General features: G+C 37.1%; 1 protein-coding gene across 4 annotated transcripts in view; it reads right to left on the minus strand.

Annotated features, from left to right (window-relative positions):
* Positions 1–10,662: 10,662 nt before the first annotated feature.
* Positions 10,663–20,673, minus strand: part of LOC110463543 (dystrobrevin beta-like) — a 120,997-nt gene continuing 110,986 nt past the window's right edge. For all 4 annotated transcript variants that reach the window (XM_021518206.1, XM_021518207.1, XM_021518205.1 and 1 more), the window contains 4 exons: positions 16,320–16,373; positions 14,840–15,014; positions 14,059–14,206; positions 10,663–13,066 (listed from right to left, as the gene is read on the minus strand). In XM_021518206.1, coding sequence (XP_021373881.1) covers positions 12,917–13,066; positions 14,059–14,206; positions 14,840–15,014; positions 16,320–16,373 — 527 coding nt within the window. In that variant the 3' untranslated portion in view covers positions 10,663–12,916. The remainder of the gene's footprint in view (positions 13,067–14,058; positions 14,207–14,839; positions 15,015–16,319; positions 16,374–20,673) is intronic.

The following is a 20,673-nucleotide window of genomic DNA, read 5'->3' on the forward strand; positions in this document are numbered from 1 at the left end:
GTGAAAATATGAAACAGAAAGTAGTTATTCTTAGAAAATGTCACAAGCAGTTTCATTTCGAACGGTAAACTAAATGACTAGATACTCTTAGATTATTATTTCGTTGTAATATTTCTTTATGCTTCATGAAAATCTTTCATTATACATGTGCAATACATACAAGTATAATTATTAAAGAAATATCAACAATCGTGGATGTATTTTGGCAGAATATATAATGATTTCTTTTGGCGGGAAAATTACCGGTCAAACGTTTGACTGACTATACAATGACAAGGAGATTGTATTAACATAAACTACTCGCAGTGTAAATATTTTTTATACAAACACTGAAAGCACCCGGAACACATTGCCCCTATCATCTAGAAGAAAAAGAAAGGGCCGAGGTCATCCGGATGCACTGGATGAGCCTCTGATCTACCAAGGAGTGGTCCTCCTCGACTAACCGTCGTCAGAATCGCACCATGCATCTTCCGCAATGGAAACAACTACAAACCCATTCGGGATCAATGATGTTATGGTGTGCGGAGGGATAGCTTATGATGTTTAAACACCTTAAGTTGTTGTCAGCGGAAATATAACCACTGTCGGCTACAAATTCCAGATCCTGCGACCCCACATTTTCCCTTGGCGCATCAACACAGTTTAGCGTTTCAACAGTACAATGTACGTCCTTGTTTTGCAAGACTCTGTCAGCACTTGTTGGCTGCAAACAATATATAACTACTTGACTAGCAAACCTGCACATCTAATACGTACCCAAATGAACACTACGGGGATGAATAAGATTAGCAAAGTGTGTAAAAGACCAGAATCGCCAAGAGACGTTGACCTGCCGACGGTCATGCTTTTGCAAGATTGAAAAAGTGAGAGGAATTAAAGTACAAACAAATTCAGTAAAGGAGAGGATCATGGCGACCACCATTACGTGAGGCTGGAATTCACGATACTGATTTTTCGACAGCAGCGTAGATTTCATTTTACACGATGAAGCTGGCAGCAGTTCAACGTCAATAGGCCTTCTACTCGTGAATGTTATTTGGAGTTATTCGGTGATTTTTTGTCGAAGTACCAGAAAATGAATTCTTTCAACATAGGCAATAAATGATATGACAAAGATTCTAAAGAATATTACAAAGAGTTTACTGCATATTTTCTCTCTCCTCCTTTCAGTATACCACTGTCGATAGGAAAGTGTACTATGAACGGAGGCGTCAATCACCCCTGGTCTAAATGAGCAATAAGATGTTTACTTGCCCCAAAGTAACGAGACAGACCATTCATCAACTGCTTATAAATATCGAAATCTTTGCGGATGCTGTCAAAAATTAAGGTTTGAAACGTATGCAGCATATTTAATTATACGGATTCCTATATTCCTATCTGGTTTGACTAAGTTTATCTGGTATGTAAAAGATATGCGTCCTGATTCAGTATTGTATTACGGTGTTTCCGTGAAAATGAGCGCATTTGGATAAACCGGCCGACTACGTACACCCGGAAAGGCCCGAGAGCTCCTATTAAAAACATAATCTCAGATGTATATTTAATGGCCTGACGGTTCCCAACTAATGCATTGTCACGGATGTAGATTTGAATTTTATCAGATAATGTTTTCCATTTCTTTTGGATTTCTATAGGATGATTTTATCGCCATGTGTGTTTAACTCGTAATTGTGGTAAAAATTGTTCCAAGCCAAGTCAATGTACATACCCAAACTTATCAACCCAGACGCAGACCTCCGTACAGACGATAACTTTATAATTCATTACAATTTCACAAATCCGTATACGATTGAAACGTGTAAACATTATAGTGATTGGTCTATACTGTAGTGATTGCTGTGTCTCCCTAGTCCTAGTAACGTCGAGTCAGTATGATGTAGATTTGTATCTATTACAATATGTTATATGTGCTATCACACCAGTTGTCAATGAAATAGCAACAATGTTAATACATTATACCTGCTTATAATAAACAGTTTAATATTCCTGATTTCTCTTGTAACTTAAAAAAGGGGACTTCCACTGGTATTCCATCAGTGTCTCTTGGGCTGCCTGCTTCGTTACAACACCTTGTCATAGGGATGGTCATCGATTTCACATCGTGTGTTCTTTGCCATGCCCAGTCTGAAATTCTCTTCCTCATGCTTTAAGAATCTTGCTCATGCGTATGATATGGGATGTTGGATTGGTTTCTTCACGGAATATGTACCTTCCATCTCCATTTGCGCTTCGATGTATGCCGTACTGTTTTCTGTTCTGTATTTAGTCATACTTTCTAGTCTCAGATGTAGTCTTTAAGAATGCTATATTTTTTTGTAGACAGGTTTTGGCAAAACTCTGCATCTTGTTCTCCAATGATTCCGTATTTGGAATTAAACCATTTCAGTTAAGTTTCAAACAGGATATTTTGTTTCTCCAAACAGCCGTGAAAGCGACAAATGCATACAACATATTGACAACCCTCGTCTTGATATCTGCATCCTGCTTTGCTCAGAATGATATCTCTAGATAACTGACCTTGCTGGTTAACCTTAATGATACTAGGTCTAGAACGCGTAGCATTTGCTCCCAAATACTAGGTGTTCTGTGAACTGATTACTAGTTATGTGCTCCTTGGTGCGGCACAGAAGCTGTCTGTCTGTTGTAAAACGTAAGACAGCATTCTTTTATCATATACGAAGTCAATGTTCCCCAAATCTAATTCAAATTATATCTTCACATCGATACCGTTTACTGATAATTCGCGTGAAAGTGACATACAGTAAATGGGAGCGATGTGAAGATATAACTTTAATTAGATTTATGTTCCCGACGTTTTGTATCCTGGTCCTTTGAATTTCAAGTTGTTGGTGTCACAGAAGAATCATTTCCCGACTTTTGAATCTACGTTGAAAATGGTGAAAGGTCTAGACTACACGGCAGGTAGTTACTTGATGCAACCTTCTGATAAAGGTTGTACCAAGTTCTTCATCCATTGGTTATTCTTGTTCCTTAATTACCGTTGAAGGTTAGTTTTGCCGATTTGTTGTATGGGCAGGGTATTAATACAGAACGAGTTACAGGAACTTTTTCCAGTTTGCTATATTTAATATTGTTTCGGAACATTTTAGAAATGAATTTTCATTCTTTAGACCCATTGGTGAGCTGTAAATGGACGGTATAACAATATGGTGCAGTCAATTTATACTTTGTTTGGCTTTCCGATTCGACCTACGGAATCTTTAAATAGTTGTCTTCTTGATTCGTATCTCTAGCGATTATTTTACGACATAACGGAGTTGACTAAGCTAATAGCTTATCAGTCCCTGAGGACAGCCGTCAGTAACCTTGCAGTTGGATGTTTTTCTTTCGTGGTTTACTTCAAATACTAATTCAAACACAAACGATCTGTTGAAGCCAAACGTTGTTTTAAATATTATAAAGGATTATATAGGCGTCTTCCCCCATTTGTTGTATTCTTCATGCTCCGAAATGCTTTCGACATGGATATCTGTCTTTTAATTCAGTACTACCACGGAATTAGTCTCTGGTCCGTGGTACTACGGACCAGTCTCAAATGAGCGCAATGATCACGTGGTGCAGTAAACGTTTGCTTTGTGTGGCTTTCTGCATCAACTTACTAAACCTTTAGAAATGTGCTTATTCGCGGATTACTACTATAATTTGAAGCAATTTGTTATAATGCAACATCGTGCCGAAAGCATTCGCAATTTGTCCGGAATTACTCAACCTTTTTTTTCATTGAATTTTCCTGGAGCCAATTATTGCGACATTGAAATGAAATTGGACACCCTGAAAGATGATTAATTGATGTCTTATCTAACAACATTTTAACATTTTCAGTGGAATTCTTTGCAGGTGACTTATTCTCGGAAGTGAAATTCCACAGCCATTATTTTTTAAGAAAGAATAAAAATGGCGTTTTCACCTGAATAACGTTTTCATATCTCGAAAACAAGTCGTCACACATGTATGAAAATATTCTCAGATTGTTATATATGAACCTATCTTTCAGTACATCAATTTTGTTTCAAAAGCGCTATTATTAGCCCCAGAAAATTCGAATAAGATAAAGGTTAAAACGCATGAAATTTAAGTTTTGGGGAAAACGCGAATACTTTTGTCAAGATGCTGTATATTCCGTTGTGGCATACGTTAAAAGTTCAATGGTGAACAGAATATGTTCTTGTCTTCATTTTATGAGCTGTACATATCAATGGACGTTAAATTTAAGCTACTATTTAGTGTACAAATGATGTCAACTTGTGTGAACATATTTGACATGTCCAATACTGACGACTTTACATTGTATTCTCTGCCCTTTCTGTGGTTTTGTTGTTTTAGGATTAACATGTAAATATTGGATTTGTATTGTGTTAGTAGTTTTGTTGGACTTTTTATTTAGTGCAGAATTAAGGATTCTTCGTAACATAATTCATGTGTTCATAAAATTGTAAATAGTATTGATGAAAAGACAAAATTCCTTATCACAGAAAATCTAAGATTATGTAAGAAATAAGATGTGTTTTGTTGCTGGCTTACCATAATTGTTTGGAATATGTGTGTTAGGGATGATGTCTAACATAACAGCGATTGTCAATAAATAAAACAACAGAACTAAAATGTAAACTGTTGTATTTGATGTTTGTGTAAGAGCACATGGCCATGAGATGTGATAGAGGATGAAGGTGATATCACATACAGATAGATACAGAATATCACACCTGTAGGTACAGGTAAGGGACTATACAGGTAAACATACCTGTCTATACAGGTGAACACACACCTATCTATACAGGTACACACACTGTTATATACAGGTAAATACATCTGTCTATAAAGGGTAACATAACTGTCTGTAGAGGCAAACACACACCTGTATAAACAGGTATATACAACTGTCTATACAGGTTAACGCACAGCTGTATGTACAGGTATACACACCTGTATATTAAGGTTCATGTGACTGTCTGTACAGATAAACACACCCTGTATGTACAGGTATATACACCTGTCTATACAGGTGTGCACAATTGTCATTAGACACAGGTATATATCTTACATCTATCATACCTATACCACAGGTAAAATGGTTGCATCACACATTAGTTTTAATTCAACTGTGATAGGCCCAGGAAGTATAGTCACTACAGAGTTTAGAGAATTAAGGTCTGTTCCAACAACCTCAAAATGCCTTTCCTAAAACCCCTTGATAAACCCATTTGAAGTGACCAACCAAGGCATCATACAGCAGGAAAAGTGCTTAAGGTGCATTTTTGTGTGACTTCTCACCTGTAGACAGTGTTGTACATGTATAGGAATATTTCATACCTGCTTTACCGCTATTAACACATGGTCATATGTACCACAAACACAAAATATAATTAAGAAAACAATAACATCACAACCTTTAATGTCAGATTCGTGTCACAAATCATCAATGATAAAAAACTAAAGCACAACCAATAGAAAGGCTATGACCTCCAGTGTGATTTTGTTGATTGCCCTCGTCCAGTTAGGAAATAGTATTTACAACATCCAGGTCCTCGTGAAGAGTGTAAGCCCTTTACCAGGTATACAATAAAACAGTGATGAATCATAGTCACTCCGAATACATGACTGTTACATTAATATCAAACGCTTGTGGCACCTTGTACATACAGATACAGATCATTTGGATTATTTCCTGATTAAAATGCTTATTTTGTTATCTATACACTGCTGAATGAAAAGTCCTTTTTTAATATTCCTCAAATTTGTTTGCTCCTGCCTTTTTTAAAGAAAACTCAAGAAAAGGTTGTGTCTGTGTGTTTCGAATGTTCAAGATTATCTTGATTAGAATAATTCAGCATTCCTTTTACTTGCAGACTTGTTGGGTATGAAAAAGCTAAACTGAATAATTTGGTGATGTCTACCAAAGGGAGCTAACCACAAAATAATGGAGTGAAAAAATGTACATAAAATATATACTCAAATGTACAAACAAGTTATAAACACTTTCATAAAAAGCTACATAAAAATGTATATAAAATATGATACAAAATCACAACTTGGTGGGATAAAAGGTTAAGATACAAATTTAAATTTTGCAATAAAAAGGACAGAAATATAGGTAACAATACAGATGGTGCAATAAAACAAAATTGTAAACTTTGATTCTATTTAACAAGTGAAATTAAAAAAGGGAAAACGATTTCTGTATATATATTGTAACTGTTATAATTCTATCATATAGAATTGTTTTCATACATAACTTTCATTATATAGAGATTCTATATCAAGCCTATAAATCAATATTGCCTAATTCCAGACACATTCTCCACACACTCTGAACACATGCCGTCCCAGCCCATACATTACCACTTAAACCACACAAACAGATTATACCAGGTATGTATCAATCTCCTTTCTTAAAGTAACTTTTACATGTCGTTTGGAAATTCCCAAAAGAACCAGTGTTTTCTCTTCCATCACAAGTCGGTATTTCATAAAAAAAAGTATTTATGGTGTCAACAAATGAAAATTTGAATTAAAATGTCAATTAAATAAATAATAAACGCTAACTGATATCAAGAGACCAATTAGTCCTGTATCAGATATCAAAATGCTCATTAGTCCTGTATCAGATATCTTATCAATTTACTTCAGGAGTAGTCATCTAAGTACCTGAATTTTCCTTTTTGAACCCTCTGCTCCCAGATCAGCAACAAATTTCATTTATAAAATATAGAATTCCCTTGGACCAGAGCTGCTTTCTGCAAATTAAGAAGTAGCGTTTCAAAGCTTAACCACAATTTTCTTTTTAGGGTTCTGCACCTCGACCTCAAGGAGAGCCTCTACCTTCACTTAGACAACACTAAATCATTTGGCCAGGGTATGATCCATGCCAAATTTTGCCAAAATTCCTTCAGCTATTCTGGATAAGTACTCGGAGGAAAGGTTTACTCCAGACAGCATTGTGTCAAGGCATAAGCTCACTTGTCTCTTTGGGCCAGATGAGCTAAATATACAAACAGATACCAGTTTCAGTTGACAAAACCAATCTCAACCAACTGTTATGACAACTGGTGTTAAAACCAAACATAAACTGGTCACTCGACATGTTGTCACACATCCGCCGTCCTACATCTTGAGTTGTCATGTGACCATAAGTCAAACAACCTCATTTGTCCCATGAAGTTAATAATGTCACATGTATCACAAATCACGATGTCAGATGACCTTCACTGTCAATCCCAAGGTGGTCAGGTGTTGCAGTGGATAGTACACTTGTCTTTTACCAAGACGGCCGGGTTCCATTCCACGATTGGATGTGAAAAGGTATGGGGTCACCTGCCTGACTATGTGGGTTTTCTCCAGGTACTCTGGTTTCCTCCCACATTAACATCCCCTGTGCACTACCATCCAGGTCAACAAGAGTTTAGGATTTGTTATAAAATAAATATATTTTTTTCCCTCTGTCAGTCTCGATGTCATAACATTTTCAATGCCATAGTATACCAATCGCCACAGGACTTCCTCTGTCATACCATACAAAAAATACTATCTGCTGCCATTTCTATCACTGACTAGAACACAAGAGTACAATACAGGGGCAGATAATCAACCTAAGGGTCGACTCAAAGGACCTCAGAGTAGAGGATTAAGGTTGCATGTGTAGAAGTAAGTTACCCCTGTTTTCCCTTTTAATTATGTTAAAAAAAAACTTAAAACATCAATTTTTTGTTTGTCCTAGAATTACCTTACAATCGTCATACTGAATAAGTAGAATTCTCAAATGAGTTGTAGTTCCAACTAAAGCGGAAAATAATAGATTGAAAAGAAAAGTCAACGTTTGTTTTGTAGACTTTGTCTTCTGTTATACGGAAAGAAAAAAAAAGTTCACTTTACCTGCCATGCAGAAGTACCACTACCAAACACTCCATACAGAAGTACCACTACCAAACACTCATAGAGAAGTACCACTACCAAACACTCTATACAGAAGTACCACTACCAAACACCCCATAGAGAAGTACCCCCTAAACACTTGATGGAGAAGTACAACAACCAAACACTCCATACAGAAGTACCACTACCAAACACTCATAGAGAAGTACCACTACCAAACACCCCATAAAGAAGTACCCCCTAAACACTAGATGGAGAAGTACAACAACCAAACACTCCATACAGAAGTACCACTATCAAACACACAATACAGAGGTACCACTACCAAACACTTCATACAGAAGTACCACTATCAAACACTTCATACAGAAGTACCACTATCAAACACTTCATACAGAAGTACCACTATCAAACACTCTATACAGAAGTACCACTACCAAACACTCCATACAGAAGTACCACTATCAAACACTCCATACAGAAGTACCACTACCAAACACTCTATACAGAAGTACCACTATCAAACACTCTATACAGAAGTACCACTACCAAACACTCAATACAGAAGTACCACTATCAAACACTCCATACAGAAGTACCACTATCAAACACTCCATACAGAAGTACCACTATCAAACACTCTATACAGAAGTACCACAACCAAACACTTCATACAGAAGTACAACAACCAAACACTCCATACAGAAGTACCACTATCAAACACACAATACAGAAGTACAACAACCAAACACTCCATACAGAAGTACCACTACCAAACACTCCATAGAGAAGTACCACTATCAAACACTCCATACAGAAGTACCACTACCAAACACTCATAGAGAAGTACCACTACCAAACACTCCATAGAGAAGTACCCTCTAAACACTCGATGGAGAAGTACCACTACCAAACACTCTATAGAGAAGTACCACTACCAAACACCCAATACAGATTACCACAACCAAACACCCCATACAGAAGTACCACTACCAAACACTCCATAGAGAAGTACCCTCTAAACACTTGATGGAGAAGTACCACTACCAAACACTCCATACAGAAGTACCACTACCAAACACCCAATACAGATTACCACAACCAAACACCCCATACAGAAGTACCACTACCAAACACCCCATACAGAAGTACCACTACGATGTAGTATTGGATGCTGTAGTACTGTTTGTTTTAACCTGTTAATTGTCAAATTATCAAAAAATAATTAATAGTGATTGAATATACACAAGAGTTCAGAGTTCAAAGCAAAATCCCTATAGGCAATAGCTGATTCTGTTTATCTATGATCTTAAAATCTATGTAAAAAATATTGCTACAGACTGACAACTACAGACCTATCCGATTTACACATGTAGCTTATCTTGTCAACTAAAAGCAATAAGCCATAGCAAAAAAAAAAATCAACAAAGAGGCAAATAATTGGAAATTGTGCATGAAGAGTAAAATAGGTGTTCCATCAATGTCTTCTTCGACAAAAATGTAAATTTTAGGAATTTCCCGACTTTGTGTTGTTACAGATTGTTTTTAATATTTTTTTCATATATTTTTAAAGATATTTTATTGAAAGGTAAAATAATTCATTTTAACAGAAAAATATAAACAAAGATGTAAAAGCTATTGAATTGTTACCTGTTTCTGCTAGTTTTAAAACCCAAAAAGCTAATCCTCTAGAAAAACTTGTAATAACATAATTTACACTTAATTGATAATTGACACACCTGAGCCTGCTCCACATACAGTATGTTACAGAGTTTCTGTACAACCAACAGTAATAACAAGTGGCTAGGCATATGTCAGCTTAAATATCTTAATTAAAAAATATAATGATACTTGCTGTCAATATGAACTAAGGTTGTGCCCGTCTAGAGATACAGATATTCAAAAGTGTTGTTTACGAAACACTTATCACAGAACGCCTGTAACAAATAATTGTTTATTGTTTGAAAATGACTTAATAACGTAGCGAACATTTACAAACATCCCAGTCAAGTAGATGCTTGGCAAGAAGGGCTACCACAAAGGAGTATCATCTCAAAATAAAATAGACATCCTAGTGTAAACTAAATAGAGTTTCGTTTGGATTTCCCATAGATAGCAAATTATGTACACAAAATATCACTTAAATTTCTTCATTGAGCGGTAATAATCCGACTTGTCCCCAAGTAAGGTGAGATAAGGGCATCTAATACTGATTCATTAATTGATGGCGGGGATCAGAGACAAGTACATCTCATCCAGGTTCTGAATGGTCGTCTAAACACTCGCATTATATAACAGGGTACGTATCTCCATAATCACACGAGATCACAGGTTATCACAATATTTGTATGAAATAACAAGTTACCACTGTACTTGCAACAGACAATAGGTTATCTCGTTACTCATATAAGATGACAGGTTAATACAATATTTGTATCAGATTACATGTTATCTTCTTACTTTTTGAGATAACAGGTTTATCTCGTTACTTTTTGAAATTTATAGATTATCACACTGTATTTTCAGGGTTTATCGTGAGAACAATTTTCTCATTGCGAGCACCTGGATAAAATCGAGAGGCCACCACAGGTGGACTGGAGATTTTATCTACGTGCGACAAACACTGAAAATACTGTAAGATAAACTATTTATCATCTATATACTACTACCTTATATATTTCTCCATTTAAATAACTCAACTAAACACCATGTTTTCCAAATGACTTCTAAGCTCAATGGTCAATGATCGCCTGTGACAAACGTAAACAAATAGAAGTTTAGCGCGGAGGAATACAATGAATCTTAAAACTATGTAGAATAAATATTTTTAAAACAATCCTATCATCATAGGCTTTATTATATGCACATTTATTCCTGAAATGGTGTTGTTGTTCTCACAATATTTTTCCATAACTTTGTATTGATATGTTTAGTCGGCATATTTTCTTACCCATATCGCTTTTGTGTGGACACTATTTCCGGTTTCGGGTGTCATCTGGCGCGAGCAGACACTCTTTTTTGAGAAAATACATTCCCAAGTGCTGGAGAATGGGAAAATTCATTCTCAAGTTCTTCTTAAGTTGTTCTCAAGTCGTTCTCAACTTATTCTCATACTGACAACCAATGATAACAAATTTATCATGCTACCGGTAGGTGATATAAAGTAGTATATAGATGATAAAACAGTTATCACTGTACTTGCAACAGTCAACAGGTTGTCCCAGGTATATCTCGTTACTTGTATAACAGGTTACTAACGTACTTGTAACAGATAACATGTTATCACGTTGTATCTCGTTACTTGTATAACAGGTTACTAACGTACTTGTAACAGATAACATGTTATCTCGTTGTATCTCGTTACTTGTATAACAGGTTACTAACGTACTTGTAACAGATAACATGTTATCTCGTTGTATCTTGTTATTTGTATAACAGGTAACTAGCGTACTTGTAACAGATAACATGTTATCTCGTTGTATCTCGTTACTTGTATAACAGGTTACTTAACGTACTTGTAACAGATAACATGTTATCTCGTTGTATCTCGTTACTTGTATAACAGGTTACTAACATACTTGTAACAAGATAACATAACATATATATGTTATCTTATTGTACTTGTATAAGATGACAGGTTATCATGATATTTGTAACAGATAACATGTTATCTCGTTACTCTATGAGATAACAGGTTATCACAGTAACCTTGTGATAACAAGTTTTCTCAATACGTGCATGAGATAAGAAGTTATCATGGAATTTGTAACAGATAACATGCTATATGAGATAACGCAATGCTTCAGTAATCACATCACATAACAATCTACATTATATGTCACATTGATAGGCTCCCTCATATATTTGACAATGCTAGTTTCCTTGTTGGGTGACGAATATTAACACACAGGAAAAACAGGTGGAGACCACGGATTTCACACAACTACCCACTGAAAACAGGTGTTACATAGAGATGATGCTGATATCACTTGAACCAACGAAATATACTGTTATAAAATATTTCTGTTGAGAGTTGGTTGTGATGTGATTTTATATGAACAATGTAGCAATGGTAAAGATCATAGTAAAATATTGGTGAGAGATCTGGATAGGTGTTTTGTCACTAGACAGTATCGGGCACAATTTCTCTCACAGGATCTACAAACACATGAAACTACATATAATTGACAGGGGAGGTAACTGTGTAACAACCAGCCCTAGTAATGAGGAGGTAACTCTGTAACAAACTACCCTGATGAAAGGAGACATATAGAGATAATTCTGATGTCCTGCATACAGTTATCTCCCTTACACACATCGGTAGTGTAGTAGAGCTATAATGTTTTCTTTCAATAATCTGTCAGCTCAACAATTTTCATAGGTTCCCTGGTATGCCTACTGTTAAAACGTAACAAGATTTAAAGCTTCTAGGGAGCTAATTAGTGAACCATCTATTTCTCCCTAAGTAACGCTACTAACAAAGGGAGATAACCTTGTCCGGCCATATATCTACATGGACTAACCTAGATATAGGTACATGTAATCAGCCTTGGTCACATAACCTGACTGAGCATAAAGCAAGGGAGACGACCAGGATCTGTCACACTTCTCCAGCAGATAGTTGTAGTATTAGTTCTATTTGTAGCTTTTTCCCTGCAATGAGGCCATAACAATGTCTGTATAGTTCTCCAATGCATCTGTTCACAGTTCGGGATATGCTGTTCTACTACTGTTACATCACCTTTTATGAAAAATCTTGCATCAGAGTTTCAGCCCTGTATTTTCTCATCACAAGAAGTAAGCTGTTCTGTTTAGCCGCTTCACTACCTATGATACAGAGGAAGCTGTTCATTTTGGTTGCTTCACTCCCTATGATAAAGAGTAAGCTGTTATGTTTGGTTGCTTCACTCCCTATGATAAAGAGCAAGCTGTTCCGTTTGGTTGCTTCACTCCCTATGATATAGAGTAAGCCCTTCTGTTTATATTGCTCCATTCCCTGTGCCAGGTGACCCGGATGATTTCAGCGATTGACCCAGCGTTTCATGGACTCTTCCCAGTCAGTGTTGCCTCCCTCCTCGTCATCAGTGCGAATGTAGGAGTCTGCATCTGACTGAAGGTAACTCTCTTCATCTGTTGTATATGTACTGGATGTCATGCGACCAGGTAACTCCTGCCAAAAAATATTTGAATATTTGAAAGCAAGTAATTATCATGTTTTTAGCGTTGTACATATAATTAATGCCACGAAGATTTACAGCCAAATTTCTTTATTTGTCTCCATATACATGATCAGTATTACTATACCTCTAAATAACATCATGTCTGATAAGATTGTATTAATCACATGACGAAAAAAATAAAACATTGTGTTCCCCTAATAGCTACAGTTACCCTGGTCATATTTCTCTTATTTTCAGCCTTTAGAAAAATAGGCAAGAGGCACCACACCCGAGTTCCAAGTGACTGAAGCAGATACTAACAATAACAAGGAAGTCTAAGGCCAAAAAAAAATGATTACTTGGTTCTCAGGCCCACGCGCATTTCATTGCACCGTGCGCATTGCTGATTTTATCGTGAAAGTAATAAAAAAAAAATTGTGAATGCGCCAGCCGCCATCTTTAAAAAAAATCTGTAAAATTGGTCCGCATGTCGTTTTTACTCGTTAGTCACCCAAGTCCCGAAAACGTTTGAATAAAGGTAAGGATTGAGATACAGGCAAGCGTTAAAATGATTATGACTTATTAGTCTTGTGTACAAAAGGCGCTCATTTCAGTACAAATAAGGAATGGGGGGTTCGTGATTCTCGTCTGGAATATCATGGGGGGATTTTCGGAGGCTTGCTCTATGACAGGTCTCTACACAACTATAAAAAGACAAGGTAATGTCCACAATGAACGTTGTACAAACTACACAATAAAAAAAAAAATCGCCCTCGTCTCGTTTTTGCCATGTAAAATGGAGAGAAAAAAATACCGCTGTCGCATATATTTTGAAAAAATTGGCCTGAGAACCAGGTAATTAATTTTATTTGGCCTAATCCTCTTTACTGTCGTTGTTCAATATTGGTATCCAATTTATTTTTTTGCCATTGTGGAAGGGAAACGTAATTCATGTTTCCCTTTGGTGAATGTTGTTACACTTGGGTTTTGTCATTGGTTCTACCTTTGGATGATTGTCATATAGCTCAGCATCCTCGTCATCTGTTCGGATGCAGCTCTCATCATCTGTGCGGATATATGATTCTGCATCATCAGTACCTAAGGCACTTCCATCATCTGTCCTGTTGAGGAACGAGTTCTCTGGAATGTAACTGTCACAAACAGCCGATTAGTCATCATGTAAACCTACAATCCCTCTATCTACCTGTAAAACTACCCTCATATACAACAGTAGTTACCTATCCACACTCAACCCAGGGTATAGTCATCCTATAAACCTACAACCCCTCCATCTACCTGTAAACTACCCTCATATACAACAGTAGTTACCCATCCACACTCATATTTCTAAGTGTAATTCAAGCAGAAATAATTTAGTCATCATTAAAAGTGACTTGAGCAGTGTTTACACATGTTTGATCTTTTGAAAATAAATATTTGTGCTGCTATTTTGATTACATATACAAGAACAATTCAATTGTACCAGAAACTACAAAAGTATAGTCCAATGAATTATATATCAATTGTTGAATCAATGAATAGTAAACAAAACATGTATTACAAGTCATCAACTCATATGAACTTATTCATAATTTGTCCTTTATGTTCTCTGTAGAATGTTGTGATGAAAGTCTGATACTCTGATTTTTTTTTTGACATTATCTTTCGAAATCTGAATTACTATTATCTGTCATATTTAAAAAGTTCTATGTCAAAAGTCAAATTTACCATATTTTTGTTTTTAGCCTACACTATGTGTTTTGTAGCTGAGAATTTGGACTCACTTGTCGTTTTCTGTGTCACTTTGGTTGTGGCTGCTGCTAGTACTCTTGGCCCTGCGAGCGCGAAGCTGTGAAATAAAGTCCTGCTCCTGGTCCAGCCTCCGCAGCACTTCCTGCTGCCAGTTATCCAGCTCCTCTTGAGTACGCATCACATAGCTGTCTGCCATCACCAGGTTGGCTGTCAACAAAGGGAGATAATATAATATAGAAACTTCATTTATTTTACAACATTAATGAAATTAGTTAATTCAACTGATTTTTATCACTCTCGTTGTCCTGGATGTTAGCATGCAGAGGCCTGAATGTGGTAGGAAATTGGAGTACCCAAAGAAAACGCTCGTTGTCGGGCAGGTGATTCCATACCTTTTTTACATCTGGTATTAGGAAAGGCAAGTGTGCTCTGCTATCCACTGTGCCACCTGACCACCCAGAGAGATAGCTCCATCTCAGATAATAACAAAATGTACTGCAGGATACCAACATGTAGATATAATGGAATCTTTGAAGTAATAATGTGTTTTGCATCATTATGCATAATGATTTTTTTTCTTTATTTACTATCATAATGCTTTTAGTGAAATTTCAGTTCTAAATTTTCCTTACGAAAATTTTATGAATAACTTAATTCAATATAAATCATACACGTAATCATGCAGATAGCGATTTAACAGAATATTGTTTAACACTCACATCAGTATGAATGTCGGTAACATCCATGATGCATAAAGCCTGCTAGGTTTGTTATGTTAAATATGGATGAAACCTATTTGAGATTATACCAGTATGAATACTAAAATAATTTTGTTCAATAAATATACTTACATTTTTAAAATATACTTATACATGTCAGTGATCTAAATATCAGAATTTAAAAATACTTTGCTGTATTGCAGTGTTTGTGTTGTCAGTGCAAACAACATTCAAGGACAGCCTATATATCTATGTCACCTAAATGTTTGCTACTTATGAAGGTCTCATGTTATTCGAGGTGAGAGGACAAGCATCAAAATGACACTGATCCAACTTCATTCCTAGCCATACAAACAAAATTTCTTCTGGTTGTGTTTATATAGACTATTTATTACATACTTACTAATAAAACCATTTTTTTTGTATATGCGATACAACACAATTGCTCTTACCCATATCAGCCCTCGCTGTATCACACCCCAAAAACCGTATCAGCCCCCGCCGTATCACACCCAAAACCTGTATCAGCCCCCAAACCCGTATCACACACCTTTTGGAAATTTTTCATTTTTCAATATTTCAAAAGAAAAATAAATCATAAGATAGTAGCTTTTGTTAGTAAGTATGTAATAAACAGAATAAAACATGCCTTTTTCCATATCACCCCCAGTATCAACCCTCGACCAATGTCAGCCCTCGGGCTGATATTGCAGTCTCGGGTGTGATATGGAAAAAGGCATGTATAATATTCTCTATATAAAGTATGGAACAACACTCCATTAATATCACTTACCTTCTGCTTCACTTATCTGTCCGTCATCGTCCTCTTCATCACTGGCACTTGTGTCTGAAAGGGAGAAAGCATACAGTCAAAGATGTTGAACAACATATTACTGGTAAATTAACATCAATTACCGATATTTTACAATAACAACCTGTTAACATGATGAGTAGCCTTTTGACTTTAGGTATGTTATTGTTTAAGTAAAACCCCAAATTCACTTAAACTCAGGAATCTATATTCCATTTAACTAAAATGTTACACGTCCGGACATAATCTCATCTCAAACACAAATAACTTTTAACATTTTTTCAAGTTACAATGCAAATTGTTAAATGTTTTTATTAAATCCTAATATGTATTCAGATGACATTGTTCATATCTTCCACCTCTGTCCAGTAAACCAACTAAATCAGTCAAAGTTATATTTGTAGCAGCTTGTATTAATAAACCTGACCAAAGCTACAGCAATAGGCTCGGGAAACATTTGGGTACACGTACATTGTAAAACAAGGAAAGGGAGACAATTCCATACAAAACATGGGAGACAACCTTGCAGAGCCCAAAACACTAGGTGTTAGTAAATGTACAACTGAACAGTTTATCAGTAACACAGGAGACGAAGACATGGCTATTCCCCAATGGACCAAGGTTTATGAGATATGACTGTTATCAAGGTGACCAGGGCAGACTGTTTCCTCCTGTAACCATGCCATATGAAACTTTTGAAAGACATTTTCTCTACTTTGTCCAGGGCAAATGAGGCAAATATATAATGATATTGCCATTCTTCCCTGTAATCAGGACATACAAGACAAGACAGGACTGTTCCCTGTGTGATTAATTAAAACCATACCAATGAAACAGGACTGTTTCTTGTGACCAGGACATAGGAACAGAGACTTTTCCCCTGTGTCCAGAACAAAAAGAGACATGTATTGCTGTTTCTCCCTGTGACCAGTACATACGAGACACCAACCACTCCCTCCACTATGTGACTAGGACATACAAGACTGACTCAGTTCACCCTTTGACCTGCACATATGAGAGAGAAGCTGTCCCCCTCTTCTTACCAGGACTTACAAGATAGGAACTGTTTCTCCTGTGACCAGGACTTGAGACTTTAGAGACAGAGATATGGTGCCCCCTCCCCTCCTGGTTAGGACCTAGGAGACAGAGATATGGTGCCCCTTCCCTCCGGGTCAGGACCTAGGACACAGAGATATGTTGCCCCCTCCCCTCCTGGTCAGGACCTTTGAGACAGAGATATGGTGCCCCTCCCTTCCTGGTCAGGTCCATGGAGACAGAGATATGGTGCCCCTCCCTTCCTGGTCAGGACGTAGGAGACAGAGATAAGGTGCCCCCTCCCCTCCTGGCCAGGACCTAGGAGACCGAGATAAGGTGCCCCCTCCCCTCCTGGTCAGGACCTAGGAGACCGAGATATGGTGCCCCCTCCCCTCCTGGTTAGGACCTAGGAGACAGAGATATGGTGCCCCCTCCCCTCCTGGTTAGGACCTAGGAGACAGAGATATGGTGCCCCCTCCCCTACTGGTCAGGACCTAGAAGACAGAGATAAGGTGCCCCTCCCCTCATGGCCAGGACCTAGGAGATCCGACTGTTCCCATTTGAACAGGACAAGACAGAAGAATAATCATCCTGTTACAAAGACATGGCTGTTTCTCCTGACACAAGCTTTAAGGACATAGAAAAAATGGCTGTTCCCCCTCTTCTCCCAGGGCATTTCCATCTTTTTCACATTAATCTTCCTACTCTATGGTAAATACATGACAGCAACCATTAGATATCAATATCATTCTCAGGCATGATGTATCAAAGGCTAAAACCACACAGGGGACAATCAATTCTAAATCTATATCTGCTCTGCTGGGGAAAAAAACACAAATTCCAATAACCTATACACTTACTCACACACATGCTTCAAGCTCTGTGATGATTTTAAGCATCACATTCTCTTTTGGAGATTAAGTACAGAAGGAAAGGTGTTATTTTACATTTGTTTCATTTGATATGGCACTCACTACTTGTAAATCACTCGGAAGAGGCATCTATGTTCATTGGTTTGTTGATTTAGATCATACTTGATGTGACTGAACATGTTTAAACAACCCACATTGGGCTTATAGCTGACAAGCCTGTGTTTAGAAGTAAGGGCCTGGCTGGCTACAGGTAATTAAAGTTTAGTCACTCAGAAATCAAAACTGTCGTTCTCTTTGCATTGTTATTTGACTGAAAGGTCAGTTAATATAACCATTCGAGGGACCTAAATTTTCTCAAATTTTAGTAGAAGTGGTTGATATCTACGGCACTAAGCAAGTGGTTGCTAAACATTGCTATATATTACATATCTTTGTAATGGATTCAAAGCAGCATTTAGACAGGTGGTCACTATATATAAAGGGTCACTCAGAAAAGTTTTCTGTATAAATACAAAGCTCTGGAGTATCACTTTCAATTTTGAGAAACATATCTCACATAGCCTTATTATATAAGTTTGACTTTCTCTTTACATATAAAATAAGTTGACCTATGTATAAAACATAGCACATGTACAAAGCCTCAAGTACCACTTTCTGTTTAGCAATATAATACAAAGCTGTAAGAATCACTTTCTCTTAAGTGGTGTAATATATGTACACAACTCAAAGTATCATTTTCATTTTAGGTGTACAATACACAGCCCTAAGTCTCACTTTCTTTCTTTAGAGATATAATACCCAGTGCTTAGTATCAGTTTCCATTTAGATGTATAACACATAGAAATGGACCAAAATATCACCCTGTTTTTTTTTTAGGTATAATACCATAACTATGGAGGTATTTACAACCCAGTAAAGTCTATACCCTACATAGGAATAAGGTCTGTGGTATGACAATAAACCAAAAGCTCAGACAGGCATCTGTCAACAGGATTAGTAACTCCATCAACCATAGGATAAATTATGCAACAGGTAATAGCCTGTTTCCTTTGCCAGCAGCATCAGGCAATCCCTTCTGGGAATGTATGGCCTCCCTCTGGGAATTAGTATACCCGGTAATATGTACATCACAAAGATTCTATAGACACACTATAATACTACAGCTATCAGAGTTAAGCTGACAATGTATTTACACTATCATTAATTAGAACATCTGCAACTACCTTTTAACAAACAGTAGAAGTCATAATTGAAATGCTGGACCTTTGTCACTGAACATGAACAAGTTTGAATACTAGATAAAGATAACCTACATTTTCAATAATCTCTCTAATTCATTTGAGTTGACACTCACCAATACACTTAATCAAATGTATGCCAGGTATTTATTAATGGATTAAAACATATCCTTCCAGTGTACCTAGACTACAAACTGGGCAGCCATTTCTTCATGCAATTTTAATGTCTCCTTGTATTATCTGCTTGTCTGTGTATCTCACCGTACCTCCCCCCTCTATCGGTGCCCAGACAAACCTTGGATTAACAGTATACACCAAGCTAACAGTGTCTATCTCTATGGGTGTTTGTGCCCAGACAAACCTAGGATTAAAGGAACACACCAAACTAACAGTGTCTATCACTATGGGTGTTTGTGCCCAGACAAACCTTGGATTAACAGTATACACCAAGCTAACAGTGGGTATCTCTATGGGTGTTTGTGCCCAGACAAACCTTGGATTAACAGTATTCACCAAGCTAACAGCGTGTCTATCTCTATGGATGTTTGTGTCCAGACAAACCTTGGATTAACAGTATACACCAAGCTAGCAGTGTCTATCTCTATGGGTGTTAGTGCCCAGACAAACCTAGGATTAACAGTATACACCAAGCTAACAGTGGGTAGCTCTATGGGTGTTTGTGCCCAGACAAACCTTGGATTAACAGTATTCACCAAGCTAACAGCGTGTCTATCTCTATGGATGTTTGTGTCCAGACAAACCTTGGATTAACAGTATACACCAAGCAAACAGTGTCTATCTCTATGGGTGTTTGTGCCTAGACAAATCTTGGATTAACAGTATACACCCAGCAAACAGTGTCTATCTCTATGGGTGTTTGTGCCTAGACAAACCTCGGATTAACAGTATACACCAAGCTAACAGTGTCTATCTCTATGGGTGTTAGTGCCCAGACAAACCTCGGATTAACAGTATACACCAAGCTAACAGTGTCTATCTCGATGGGTGTTTGTGCCTAGACAAACCTCGGATTAACAGTATACACCAAGCTAATAGCGTGTCTATCTCTATGGATGTTTGTGCCCAGACAAACCTTGGATTAACAGTATACACTTAGCTAACAGCTAGTGTCTATCTCTATGGGTGTTTGTGCCTAGACAAACCTCGGATTAACAGTATACACCAAGCTAA

This window comes from Mizuhopecten yessoensis, unplaced genomic scaffold (genome assembly GCF_002113885.1).
Source record: "Mizuhopecten yessoensis strain PY_sf001 unplaced genomic scaffold, ASM211388v2 scaffold10915, whole genome shotgun sequence".
NCBI classification, from domain to species: Eukaryota; Metazoa; Mollusca; class Bivalvia; order Pectinida; family Pectinidae; genus Mizuhopecten; species Mizuhopecten yessoensis.